The following is a 15,392-nucleotide window of genomic DNA, read 5'->3' on the forward strand; positions in this document are numbered from 1 at the left end:
GTCCTAACTCTCTTTAAAAAGTAGGTACAGATGGTTTAATGTTTCCGATTCGAGCTTTTAGGCAGCAGCAACTGGTGTTTCCAGTGCAACCCTGGTCCGAATAGCAACATCACACATGTTAATAACATTCTCTGCTCCCCTATTTAATGAAATTAACTCGACCTGCCAATTGTGCCATTTGACCTCCCGGGTAATGCATATCTAGAGTAGCTCAGGTCAAGCTAAACAAGCTGTAGTCTAAAGAATAACATTAGATCTGATCTAGGAAACCCAACAAAACTGCGCCAAGTGTCCCTGACAGTAGAGCCACTTCCACCCAAAACAGGCAGATATTTACCCTCCTGTGAATAGGCTGGGTTTGTTTTTCCTTTCGAATTTCTCTTGATTCGCCAGAAACACCATACACGAAGCGTTCATCTCTGCTGCCAGTATTCGCCCTTTCTTTGTCATTGTTATTGTTTGGATTGTCCCCCTGTGGTGTTGCATTATCTCCCTTTTCGAAGTAGAGCAGGACGATGCACACATTTCCGAGAACTGCAACGAAGCTTAGGAACAGCATGGCTGTTACGTACACGGCTGAAAGAATAAAGTATACGTGTTAAAGAAGAAATTAGCTTGAAACGACCGGGTTTCTGGTCAGCAGTGTTCACAGTGACCTGTTACCGCCAAGAGGCGATTGGGTGTTTGTATTCGCCCACAGCCCACAGATGTAAATTGAATCGGGATCTAATCATCCACTGCATGCCAAAATTAGGATACGATCACATCCACGAATGATACACAAATTCTTGTTAGAAACGAAATTTACGAAACTCGTGAACTTCCTAATGGTGGCTGATTTCGTTTGTCTTAGATCACCATGATGAGATCGTCTTGACTGAACGCAGCCATTTTGGAGCAAATGTAACTTATGAAATGTGAGAAACGCTGATTGAGTGAGCGAGTAAGTTGCATTTTACGCTGCTTTAGCAATATTCCAGCAATATCTCGGTGGGGGACATGAGAAAAGGGCTTCACACATTGTACCCATGCGGAGAATCAAACCTGGGCCTTTCGTCTGATGAGCGAATGCTTTAACCCCAAGGCTCGCCCACCACCCGAACCGAATTCTGATTGATCAATAGCAGAGACAAAGATGGGACAATACGAATGATTGAATATTGTTTTTCGACGCATCATCAATTTTCCAGCAATTCGTGGCGGTATAATAGGGGGGACGTGAAAGGGACGTGACCCATAAGGGCAACTACGAGCGCTACGATAGATGTACAAAGTTTCAGCCTAACATTCAGCAAGTTAACTCTCTACCCTAGGAATCATGGCCTTCATTTAGCTGGAATATTGCAATGTGCAGCATTGAAAAAACACAAGCGAATCAACTACATATACTGAAGGTGTACATACCCTTCACCTACCTAGAACAGAGACGGATGTTGAGACTTTGGGGATGGCAGAGTCAATTACTCCCAGGTACACTGTGAACGACAAAAGTGTTGTCATGGAAACCGACATCTTCTCCCCTGAACTTGCAGGAATGAGAAAGCTGACAATACACAACAGGGACAAGATGAAGATGGGTAGGATGAGAACCAGGATGTAGTAGACAGGTCGACGATCGAGCTTTAGTCTGAACACCATTGCCTCGTAAATTGGGTGCTTCTCAACTTCAGCGATGTGAACGTTGTACTCACCGTTCTGGGTCAGAGCAGTGTCATCTTGTATGGGAATATGCTTAAGGACCATTTCACTTCTGAAATGCATCCAGGTATATATTTTGATTTCACAGTTCTGAGTATCAAAGGGATAGAGGCGAATGTCGACTAGGCAAAATGTCTCCAGAGTGAATCCAGGGCTGAAATTGACAGTTCCATTACTGGAAATGCTGGCAAGGTTCTCTCCATCCCACAATGATCTCTTCTCACTCACTCTAAAACGAAAGAAATATTTGTACAAATGAATATTAACAAAATACAAACAGTTTATTTTGTTAGACGGCACATTCCTGTCATGTGTGTGAGTGAGTATAGTTTTACGCCACATTCAGCAATATTACACCTAAATGGCGGCGGTCTGTAAATAATCGAGTCTGGAACAGACAATCCAGTGATCAACAGCATGAGCATCGATCATGCAATTGGGATACGATGACGTGTGTCAACCAAGTCAGCAATCATTTCTAACCCGTATCTTCACGGTCCCTCTCTGAAAGAAAGAAAGACAGTCTGTTTGGTGGAAGAACATGAATAAAACTAATGACGACAAAGGCTGGTATGATAATTTACGAATGAACGAATCTTATCTGCACACAACTGCAGGATTACTTAAAAGCTAGTGACCAAGCTGTTCGCCAACCTTTAGATGTAAGAATGAAAGTTGCAAAGGCAATATTCTTTATGGTTTCAACTTCAGAATATAGAACTGTGGGAAATTTATGAAGTCCACCGTTTGTAAATACATTCATGACGTTTGTCAGACAACATGTGATGTGTTTCTTCCAGAATATGTAACTTTTCTCCTAAATGAAGATGACATGATACAATATACTCACAGTGCAAATTTGCACATGTTTAAATACACTTTTGCACCTGGTCCTGACCACATGTAAATTTGCTCCTAGTGTATATTTACATACGTGAGTAAATGCGTTCACATGACACATTTACACACGTATGTAAAGTTTGCTCATGTTTGTATTTATACATAAATGTACAAACAGGTGCATGTGAATGGGGCTTTAGAACTACATGTAAAACCAACAAGCAACAAAGCAATGTGATATATGACCTGCAACCAAGACCACGAATGTGACAAAAAATTAGACATTCCCAGAAATCTCACAAGTTCCTTTTTGTTTTGAGGAACTGAGAATTTAAAAACAGAGTCCACCTTTGCTTGGACCGGCTGTACCCGACCTTGGCCTATGAGGCGGAATAAAATTTGTGTCTGCTTGCTAAATTTACAGGCATCTTGGCTTCAATGAATCTTTTGGAGAAGGCATGGATCTGTTTCAGGTGTTAGTCCCATTCCATGGAACGAGTGATGGTATCATCGATGTAGGCATTCCTCTGACCAAATAGCATAACTTTGTAATCACAAAAGTCCATCTGGAGTCACAAAAGCTGAAAAGCAATTGGCAATCCCTTATAGTGGAATTTGCCAATACCCTTTCCTGAAGTCAATCTTGCTGATATACTTGGCTTGACCGATTCTGTTGATGCAGTCACTGGCTGTTGGTATGGGGTAAGAATCCGTTTTAGAATCAGTGTTCACACGTTTCAAGTCGGTACAGTATCTGTTACTTCTATCAGGCTTCGGCACAAGAATACAATGGGAAATTCCGTCACTTTGACTTGGTTCAATAATGTCATTATCCAGCTTGTATTGAAAATCCTTCTTCAAGACTTCAAGTTAATCCAGTAGTGATGCTGTTTCAAAGGCACAATATGTCCCTGTCTCATAACAACAGGTATTGCTAAAGTTTAATCAGTCTTTGCTTGAGCATGCATGTCAGAGAAATGGAAGACTTTTAATTCTCGGCGATTTCAACTTTCATTCTGATAACAACGAAAGTGCTGATATGAAGATAATGAATAAGCTGTTTGAGATTCATGACTGCGTCCAGCATGTGACTGTCCCCACACATAAGTCCGGACATATCCTGGACTGGGTGCTGATATGGGTCGCTGAGGAATGTGTCCGTGATGCTCTCCTCGTCCCCTAGAGTCTATAAGTTGCAGGAACATCCGCAATATGGATATAGAGGCGTTTAGACAAGACTCAACAAACTCTGAATTGATATTGAATCCTCCAGGTAACTGTGAAGATCTTGTTGCTCAGTACAACCGTGTTTTGACAGAGCTACTTGACAAGCATGCCCCGGTAAAGATCAAGAAGATTCCTGATCGTCATGAATCAACATGGGATGTCACAACAGAAGTTGTAGCTGCAAAACGTAAAAGACGCAGAGCAGAGAGACTTTGGAGAAAATCCAGATTGGAAATACATCGGTAGCTGTATGTACGACAATCTGGATATTCTGCTGCCTCCCATCTCCAAATTTGTCAATCTATCAACAACTTCCGGTTCTATGCAGCAAGACTTCAATGCAGCTATAGTCAAGCCCTTATTGAAGAAATCTGGACTCGACATAGAAAATCTGAAGAACTATAGACCAGTCTCCAATCTGTCTTTTGTATCGAAACTTGTTGAGAAGGCTGTGAGCTGTCTGAACATCTTAGCAAGCACAATCTCCATGAACCCCTTCAATCTGCTTATAGACCTCGCCATAGCACTGAAACTGCCTTGTTGAAAGTTCTGAATGACATACGGTGTGGTGTGGACAATGGTGACGTTGCTGTTCTAATTCTTCTTGATCTAAGTGCAGCTTTTGACACGATTGATCATAACAACCTTTTGACACGTCTTGACTCACAATTCGGAATTAGGGGATCGGCACTGAAGTGGATTCAATCCTACTTGACAGATAGAACACAGAAAGTAGTCAACAATGGAATCTCATCTAGTCCTGTTCAACTTCAATGCGACGTCCCACAAGGATCGGATTTGGGATTCACACTGTTCAGTCTTTACACCAGACCTCATGGCAACATCAGCAACATCAGCTCAATGCCGAGAAAACTGAAGCAATTCTCATTGGTCCATAACAGAGGCGTCAGAAATGCCAAATTCACTCGATGAGAGTGAACAATTCTACCATACCTCTGTCATCTCATGTGAAATACCTCGGGTTTGATATCGATTCTGATCTTAGTCTGGACAAGCAAAGCAGTCACCTCTCTAAAGTCTGCAACCTGCAATTAAGGAACATCGGCAATATCAGACCCTGTCTCACTAAAGAAGCTACGAAAACGCTGACTCTCTCGCTCTCTTATCATTTCTCCCCTGGACTATTGTAATAGTCTTCTCGCCGACTCTCCAAATATCAACCTAAACAGAGTCCAAGGGATTCATAATAAAGCTGCTAGCCTTGTCACTCTGTCACCCATGTCGAACCACACCACACCCATCCTCCAAGAACTCCACTGGCTTCCGGTAAAACTACGGATCGACTTTAAGCTCCTTTGTCTGGCACTCCAATGCTACTCTCAAACAGCGCCACAGTGCCTCTGCGACTTACTTCCATTGTATAGTCCCACCAGAACAGTTCGGTCTGAATCCAAACATCTGTTTACTGTTCCAAAAGTGAAACTCTCCAGTTATGGGAAGAAATCGTTCGCATATGCTGCAACCACTGCCTGGAACAATCTTTCCCTTGATGTCCGCAAATGTCAAACCTGTTCTGCCTTCAAAACATCTCTCAAACCAATCTTTTCCGACAAGCTTTCTTCTGATCAATCTTCACTGCACTTTGAGCATAATATACAAGTATGGAAAAAGCGCAATACAAATCCACTATTATTATAATACATTTCCAAACATTCATGGTTCAACTTCAAAATGGTATGAATTTTGAAAAGGTGATTGACATCATGAGCATCAATACCAACGCTTTTGGATACGATGGCACGTTTATTTAGTACCCTGATCACCCTATCCTGTCAGTCGTTTGTTCGAGAAGCATGATTTTTTAAAGAGAAATTCTAACCCGAACCTTCGCAGGCAGTGGCAGTTGTTGGCGTCAGTGGATGGATATACTGATCAAATCAGGGTAAAGAGAAAACCTCCCAATGCCCACACGAAAACAAACTGATGTTCCATACTAAGGGCAATACGAATCGTTTCCAGTAGGAACGCTAAATGACATTAATACTCACATGTTCGTTGCTACTAGATCTGGAAGCCAGATGTTGGAACTGTGGACCTTGATCACAGACAAGCCACCATAGTCATCTGGATTCCAGGTCAGAATCTCGTCCTGCCAGGTCTACACACGTACAAAATGTAGAGATCGTGCCAGGAGACCGTGCCAGGAAATACACAAGCATGCAATATACTAGCTAAATTTGTTCGGCATGTACATAGTCTAGCTTCCCTCGCTTCGGTTCGGAAAATATTTATAATATCAAAATAGATATCACCATCTAAGGTTGACACCCATTTCCTCACAGGGTTGTGCTCTCAGATTTCAAACCTCAAATTTAATAATTACTCATTTACAATATATTTAATTCGCAATTTTAAGCGCCACTCGTGGCATGTAAAATCGTTCTTCGCCTCCATTATCCCTGTCGGCTTCCGTTTCAACGGCGTGAAAGAACAAGAATAAGAAGAAATTAAAAAGAAACATGACATTGCCTAATTTTACCATTAAACGGTTGGAGTTTATTTTTCTTATCTGCCGTCATTATTGTCAAAATATTCGTAATTTCGTAACACTTATTCAACAAAACGCACTCAGACTGGCGTATCGGCTGAATGAAAGCAAGGAAGGTAACTCCGCAAGTATTCCCCATGGAGGACATGTGATTCAACAAGTATATTTAACTCCCCTGTTCCTTCACTCCGTTGAACCGGAAGCTGGCAGGGGTAATGGAGGCTTCGTTCGCATATAGAAAAACTGGTAATTTTCTCTTTGTTGCGCAACCCTATTTGCGCTACAGTTTGCCTGTGAGTCAAGTCTGGTTTAGTGATTGTTGTTGCGGGCAAAGTCCAAGGTTTTGTAGGTACGATTACCCAACCAACCAACCAACGTCACCGAGACTGACCTCATGCCTCCGGCCACTCAAATGCAACTCAACTACATTACATCTTATTTCCTCTACGTTTCTTATTTAGAAAAAGAGGTATAACATTTGCAGCTGCATCCTTTGCGTTACACGTAGACAACCTGGAGGAACGTTTACGACTATCCAGCAGGTGCAAAATACATATACAGAAACTCTCTCTCTCACACGCACACAAACTCACGCACACACACATACAGCGCCTTGAGCATGTAACAGTTGCGTGAATATGTGCGCTATATACATATCCTATATTAAATAAATAAATAAATAAATAAATAAATAAATAAATAAATAAATAAATAAATAAATAAATAAATAAATAAATAAATAAATAAATAAATAAATAAATAAATAAATAAATAAATAAATACAGAGACACGTACATACAGACTCACATACAGACACACATACATAAACAGACAAACACACGCAGACATTTGACGACAACTTGGCAACAATACGCCCACGTACGCCCTCTCTCAGACACCGAAGGTGTGGTTGGGTAGCCTAGTGGTTAAAGTGAACGATTGCCACACCAGAGACAAAATTTGATTCCTCACATGGGCACAATGTGGGAAGCTCATTTCTGTTGTGGGGCGGTGAGGTAGCCCAGTGGTTAAAGCGTTCGCTCGTCACGCCGAAGACCCGAGTTCGATTCCCCATATGGGTACAATGTGTGAAGCCCATTTCTGGTGTCCCCCGCCGTGATATTGCTGGAATATTGCTAAAAGCGGCGTAAAACCAAACTCACTCACTCACTCATCTCTGTTGTATCCAGCGGTGACGTTGCTGTAATGTTACAAAATGATAATCCTTTCTATTACAGTATACCTGTGTGAATCTCATTCCTGGTGTGTGGCCTCTACTGTGATGTTGCTGGAATATTGCTGAAAGCGGCATAAAACTAAATTCACTCTCTTAGGCACCACGTGATTATTACCATATAAGTGAGTCCTGTGGTTCTCATTGTCTGCGTTTTCAAGTCCTGCAAACATATAATATGCATGCATGTTAATTATTGTGGTGTATCTTATACCCATACTCTTATACTCTTTTTGCGCAGGCTGTTAGGTGCCTCAATCTGAGAGTGTGGGTTCAAATACCGGATGAGACTCAATCCCAAATACTGCTAGAAACTGAGAAATTTTAATTCCATATCTAACCTACATTACTTTTGACCACCTTTCAAAAGTATTATCTTTTGGTTCAAAATTACACTAAGTACGACTACACCATAGCAAGATGCTTCAGTACCTTGCATGTCTACATTGGTATTTGGCTTTCTCTACGAAAATCGGGGCGGTGGGGTAGCCAAGTGGTTAAAGCGTTCGCTCGTTACGCCAAAGACCCGGGTTCGATTCCCCACATAGGTAAAATTCGTGAAGCACATTTCTGGTGTCCCTCGCCGTGATATTGCTGGAATATTGCTAAAAGCGGCATAAAATTAAACTCATCCTCTCCACGAAAATCGGTACGATGGTAGACCGATGTTTGCTGGAGCAGTGTGTGTGGTTCTAACTGATGAGGTGGTGATAGGCAGATGCGTGTAGATACAGTCTGGTTCGATATGTTCAAGTGATGTTAGACCGATGTGTAATGATATGATGTGATTGAATTTGATGAGGTGATGGTAAATTTAAATATGATATATATATGTTTTATAGCTTAAGTTGATGAAATTTAAATTTGATGACACTAAATAGAAATCAGGAAATCATTGGCTGTATTTAGTTCAGTTATCAAAGGGCGAGTGCACATACCAGACCATGGACGACGAATATCTGAAGGTCAAGGGCGACGCTTATTGTCTGACTTTGGTTCAGGAGCGGTCGTACAGTGACGCTGTAGTTCTGAAACAGGTCCTGCTGTAGTCGAACGGCCTCGCCATAGCTGGCTGGAGCAAATGTACAAATAACCAGTACAAATACACTATACAGGGACGTGGAAATAATGAAATAATGTTCATGAATTCTATTCCTTCGGCACGAGAACACATACACTAAACGAAAAATGAAACGTTACCCTCCTACCTTAATCAATTACTTAAAAACTATCAAAGATATGTTAGCAGGTATTAGTTTACAAGAAAGCTTAACAACACAGCTTTATGCAAATCACAATAATAATTTCTCAAATGGATTCATATTTAGGTGAAATGCATCTGTTTCAGAAGAGTTAAATTGTCCTATTTTCGTCCATGCCGAAACAAACCGATAACAGTGATTTAGATGTCCAAAAGAAAGGTTGAAGTATAACTCCCCTTTAAAACAAAGATAACCATTTAAAGTCACGATTTTGCAGCTATTAAAGCAAGGAACAGCTATTGCAGAGTGTGTAAAACTGTAAAAGAATCATTCCTATGATTTCAGTCTTTTAAAACATTTTCTGCTGATTTGCATGAGTGAAAACAAGTAAAACGTGTCTTTGATATTGTGAAAGAGTGTTTAGGAACATCGACAATTATCTTGGTTAACATTTTTGCTTGCAAAGTAACATTTTTAAACGTCATATGTTGGCCAATTTCCGGGTGTAATTGAGTATTTAAAGCACGGGAATTCATTTGGAACCGACGGCGTCAGCCGGGGGTTTCAAATGAAATATTGCCGTGCTTCAAATACTCAATAACACCCGGAAATTGGCCAACACATGATGTTTGTCGACATTGTAAACACAAATTTAAACCAAAAGGTTCACACACGTTTTTTGTGTCTGCACTCATTGACATCGAGTACGGGTACAGCAGTGCAATGTCATCAGCCGGCCGTTTCGGCTGTCTCCCATGGTAGCATCTGGAACTGCTTATTCGGACTTTACATCACAATATCATTTTAATGACATCATCACAGCTGACGACGTAACAATACAATGCTGTGAGCGATGTTTTTATGTATTAATTCGCAGCGAATTTCCGGGAATCGAATACCATTTGCTCATGTTTTTCAACCAATCAGATTAAAGAACACAGTGACGTTTGGTTTACAAGTACAAATAGCAATATCAGTCGCCAAAACGTAGCAATATTCAAGCAGTATTTACAACCATTTCACGTGTAAAATGATTCTATCTCGTATAAAGAGAAACTAGAATGCATGATGTGATACACAAGTACCAGAAATATGCAACGATTAACAGCTGAAGAGAGAGAGAAAAAGCCATTGGGATGGTGCAGATGGGGTCGACATGCAATGCTGTTCCCAACGCCCTCGGATGCCACCGTATCACGGTTATAAGACTTATTCAGCGCTACAGACAGACTGGGGTCACCGTAGACAGACCAAAAAGTGGACGTCCACGCATCACAACGCCAGCTAAAGATAGGTACCTCCGTCATTAACGATGGAGGGTAACGTTTCTTTTGGCGATTAGTGTAGTCTGCTTCCAGGCCCTAGAGAATAAATTAAATAGCAGTCCTACTCAATTCTAGAAAAATTTGGCAAATCTAGCCTGGCAGAGCTCCAGAAGTTAAATATTGTTCCGGTTTCCATTTCGATTTGTTTTGGAGATAAATATTTTTCAAATATATTTTTTTCTCTGGGAGTAAATGTCTCATGATTGAAGGGATTCATTAATGCATAACGCAACGGCCATTTGTGAATTCAGCCGGCCTAGTGCTAAATAATTACACCTAGTGTGACCCCCAACACACACGTTTCGTCGTACTTCGAATTACCAGGACGGAGATGATTATGAACACTAGAAAGAGCCAGACCCTCTTTGATATGACGTCCAGTGCACTATCGATAGAATGCTCCTTGATTACGACATACAGTGTTGGCATAACAAAATATGTTTTTGAATAGAAATACAGTCGTACTACAGAGCTAACAAATATACTATTCAAATTGGATTTAAATATCTAAGCTTATTGTTAGCATGGATCCTAGGTTTCAGTGTGTCATTTCATCTTGTGGAACCCATACTTGCTACAGACAGGTGTTGTGTACTTGTCAATGACTCGTTCTATGGTTTGCAAAATGGTTGATTGGTGCCATGAAAACCATTTTTATGGTTTCTCATGAATCAAGTGCAAAAGGTTAGATTAAAAAAGAGTGGTTACCATATTATTATTTATCCATTTTTAAATGGATACAATTTCAAATTATGAATCTAAAGCTGTGAATTTTTGTGATCCTTAGCAAAGTGTTAGTAGTATATATACTCCTTGAAAAGACATACATTTGTAAAACAACCGTTCACTCTCTGATATTGAAGCACAGAATGGTATAACAACGAGATACTCCTTGGTTAGAAATACAGATGTAAAGCAACAATTCACCGTACCCTTTGATATATTGAAGTACAGAGTGGGCTAACGATGAGGTGCTCCTCGATCAGAAATACAGATGTAAAACAACCATTCACCCTTTGATATTGAAGTACAGAGTGGGCTAACATCAAGACATTCCTTGATCAGAAATACGGTTGTCAAACAACAGTTCACCCTTTGATATTGATGTACAGAGTGGGCTAACATCAAGACATTCCTTGATCAGAAATACGGTTGTCGAACAACAGTTCACCCTTTGATATTGATGTACAGAGTGGGCTAACATCAAGACATTCCTTGATCAGAAATACGGTTATCAAACAACCGTTCACTATTTGATATTGAAGTACAGTGAGTGAAAAGTATTAAACTCATCTTTCAGGTAGACATTATCTTTTGATCTATCCAATACAACTAGGATACGGTGACCTGCATCAATCAAGTCAGCGAACAAGACCACCCGATCTCCTTAGTCGCTTCTTAAGACAAGCATAGGTTGATGTAGGGATCTTCACGGATTACTAACACAAAAGGTATTACACCGTCAGGTTATGTACTGGATAAGTCGTCATGGAGTGTTGAAATCCACTGTTTTGATGCCTTGTTGACATGCATGTGTATAGGGTAAGAAAACAGGCAACTGACGTAACTATTCACAGGTTTAAATAAACAACCCAAACTTTGTCATTACCTGCATAAACGCCCAACTTCCACGCGAACAGCAGCAGGATTGGGAGACACATCCTGGCTAAGGGACGATCCACTGGATTGTATCTACGCATCACAGTGACGCATTCAGTACAGCAAATACGAAATTCTGTTTCAACAATGTTTCAGCAAAGTTATTTGTTTTGTAGATAATGCGTGGTTCTTCGACAAAAGAGTTAATGGGCGCCGCGATTGGTTTTATTTATCTTGCACTTTGTTAAAAGGGAACATGCATTTTAGTGAGACTTTGTTATGCTATGAAGTTCAAAGCTAACAACGACTAAAATAATTGCAACCTGGTTACAGTTATTTATTGATCCATTCAAAGCTAAAGGTATATTGTATGGAATCCGAGAAGGGACATTGTCGCTATGTCGCATTGTCGCCCTCTCAAAAACAAGTAAAGTGAGGCAAAATAAACCAAAACGCGACACGCGACATCGCGACAACGCGACATTTCATCAAAATGTCGCGTTGTCGCATTGTCGCGTGTCGCGTTTTAGTAATGATTTTAGGCTGTTTTTACACATCTTACATAGTGCGACGCGCGACAACGCGACCTTGAAAATTGTCGCTTTGTCGCCCTTTGTAGGAATAAAAAAAATATATTATTCAAAACGCGACACGCGACATCGCGACAATGCGACAAATGGGCGAAATGTCGCGTTGTCGCGTGTCGCGTTTTGGTTAATTTTGCTTGTACTTGAGAGGGCGACAACGCGACAATGCGACAACGCGACAATGTCCCTTCCAGGATTCCATACATAACGGTGGTATAACCTACACCAAAACGTCGCTCTCACTGTAATACAGAAGATGTTCATACATACATGTTTATCCTTTCTCACTTCTTTCTCCAACAAGTAAATGCCCCTCTAACAAGGCAGACTAATTATGAACGACTAGTTTATAACTCGGACAATATATATATATATATATCTTATCAATGCATTACCTTAATGCATCAACTTCATATACAACTATATACATGGACAAAACTATAAAGATGACCTGTTGGCAAGTGGACTTACATAATGATATAGAAAAGGGTAGACAAAGCAATGCTCTTGTCATTAGGGTGAAAGTGGCAACTGTGAGGTTGGTAGTTATAAAAGTTCAAGGGTAAATCTATTGTTACTTTTGGTATGCTGTTTTAGTGCCACACAAACAAAATTTAGAATCTTGGCATCATGACGTAGGATTGGTACGTTTGCAATTGCAAAACAATGCATGTTCGGTTTATTTACTCGTCCATTACACTTTCGTTGAGTGTGTAAATGTGGTGGTGTGTGGTCCTGTGCAGAGAGCGCAGGTCACAAATCAGTTGAAGTTAAGCAACGTTGGTCACGAAGAGTCTTTGGATGGGTGACCGTGTTTGGCAGCTTGACTCCTGGGAGTTTCTAGGACTTCAGTCCTGCCCACAATGATACATGATACATGTGGTCTTACCTTAGGCAGTGAGTTTGTTAAAAACTGCCTCTGTTCACCCAGCAGAAAATGGGTACCCGGTGGGATAAGTCATGTGACTATAACCTTCTAGTGCCGGACAGGCAGCTTGGGTTATCTGGAGTAATAATGTGTTAGCGATTTGAGGATGCACAAGTGTGTATGGAAACAGGTGCTTTATGTATGGCCGTTATTATACTTTATATATTCGGGAAATCCTACGAACTAAGCATCATCCATTATCTTTCAAGTGTACTATTTACGTCACTAGTTATTTACTTAGTAATTTTTGCGAAATGTATTCCACAGTTAAATTTTCATCAAATAAAAAAATCGGGCAAGAACCCTGTCCTAATGGTTTTTCAACAACTTACTGGACTTACAAAATCAAGAGTGAATTATTTTTTTGTATCGCAACACACGTAATCTCGGGTAAGCCATATATATATTTAAAAAAATCCATACAACCACATAACATGTGAACACAATCCATTTGTTAACATGCATCGACCCGAGTAACCCCGTATTTACATTCACTCTGTCTTGATAGGTCCCTGTGATGTGCTGCTGCTTGGAATCCGTGTACGGGTGGTAATGCCATCTATGTAGGTGTAGGTATCGTCTACTTATGTGTATACCGGGTTAGAATATTGATCTTCAGTAACCCATGCTTGTCGTAAGAGGCGACTGACGGGATCGGGTGGTCAGGCTATCTGACTTGGTTGACACATGTCATCGGTTCCTAATTGCGCAGATCGATGTTCATGCTGTTGATCACTGGATTGTCTGGTCCAGACTCGATTATTAACATACTGCCGCCATATAGCTGGAATATTGCTGAGTGCGGCGTAAAACTAGACTCACTCACTCACTACTTATGTGTAGACTATCATATATGTTAATCTAGGTATCTTCTATGTCGGTGTAAATATTATTATAATGGTATTTACATAGCGCTATGGTCCATCCCATCTACATGCATGCTCAAAGCGATTTGATTTTCCTCTCGATCACTGGATCATATTCGATCATATTTTCAAGGACAACTCCCTGGGGATCATATAACTCGAGAACCACAAGGCGCATCGAGTTAATGTTTTCCCATCCTTACGAGGTACCCATTCACAGCTGGGTGGACTGGGACACAAAGTCACAGTGCTTTGTCCAAGTTTACTGCACGTTGCTGTACCCGCAACTAGGTGTTTGCACGTATTCATGTGGCCACCATCTGGTCATATACCAACGGGTTAGTGAGTTGTTTTAAGTGCACAGGTTTGTGTACTGTACACTAGGGGTTGTGACAACACTGAAAGAATCTGCACACAAAGTTGACTCCGAGGATTTTACACCAACATATATTCTTGTGATGATAGGAAAGCAACAGAGTAACATGCAGCTTATCATGTGAACGTCATCGTTTCACACGGGTCCGTGTGTGCAATGTGTGCCTGTTTCGGGTGTAACAAGCCTCGAGGTTCCGTGAAGATCCGGGTTGGAGTTGATCTTCTGCGGCGTTGAACAACAGAAAAATACCAAATCATTTCGCCGATGACCTCGTTATGGTTCGTCACAGGGATACAATGTGTGAAACCTACTTCAGGGTTGTTCAGGGTTATTGCTGGAATATATCTAGTATATCTAAAGACTATAGTCATTTAATACGATAGAATTTGTAGGCGGGGCGTTTTACACACACCTTAAGGATAGCCGCCGATCAAACATTTCACGAGCGGCTTGATTTGGTTTGTTGTTTTACACCGCACTCAGCAATGTTCCAGCTATATGGCCCCTGTCTGTAAATAATCGAGTCTGGACCAGACATCCAGTGGTCAACATCATGAGCATCGATCTACACAATTGGGATACGATGACATGTGTCAGCAGAGTTAGCGAGCCTGACAACTAGATCCTGTCAGTGGCCTCTTACGACAAGCATGAGTTGCTGAAGACCAATTCTAACCCAGATCTTCACGGGTATACGTACGAACGGCTTGAACGAAAGCAATAGGTAACCTGTATGCTACTACACTACCGATCAAAAGAAAGCATACGTTAATGCTTGATCGTGGCGAATGAAGATATGGTTATTCGATGGTAATGTATGTGATCCCCCTGTCCTTGGGCCTAAGCGTTATAGTGTTTCTGCGAATGATTTCAGTCCATTAACGATTAGATAACGGTTATATATTTTTGTTGGTTTTTCATTTAGGGCAAATCCAATTTTCAAATGTAAACTTTAGTTTGTCCATAATTTATGTGTACCTAAAGGCATTCAATAAAGAGTA

The 15,392-nt window shown here is 40.8% G+C and overlaps 1 protein-coding gene across 1 annotated transcript; it reads right to left on the bottom strand.

Moving 5' to 3' along the window:
• Positions 1-250: 250 nt before the first annotated feature.
• Positions 251-11,696, bottom strand: LOC124269185 (acetylcholine receptor subunit alpha-like). Its single transcript, XM_046704199.1, has 5 exons — positions 11,645-11,696; positions 8,447-8,580; positions 5,775-5,884; positions 1,416-1,750; positions 251-576 (listed from the first exon to the last, which is right to left on the bottom strand). Exons 1-5 carry the CDS (start codon positions 11,694-11,696, stop codon positions 251-253), a joined length of 957 nt encoding a protein of 318 aa, XP_046560155.1.
• Between the last annotated feature and the right edge of the window lie 3,696 nt (positions 11,697-15,392).

Source organism: Haliotis rubra, unplaced genomic scaffold (assembly GCF_003918875.1).
Source record: "Haliotis rubra isolate DU_JTF1 unplaced genomic scaffold, ASM391887v1 Scf1010, whole genome shotgun sequence".
Classification (NCBI taxonomy): Eukaryota; Metazoa; Mollusca; class Gastropoda; order Lepetellida; family Haliotidae; genus Haliotis; species Haliotis rubra.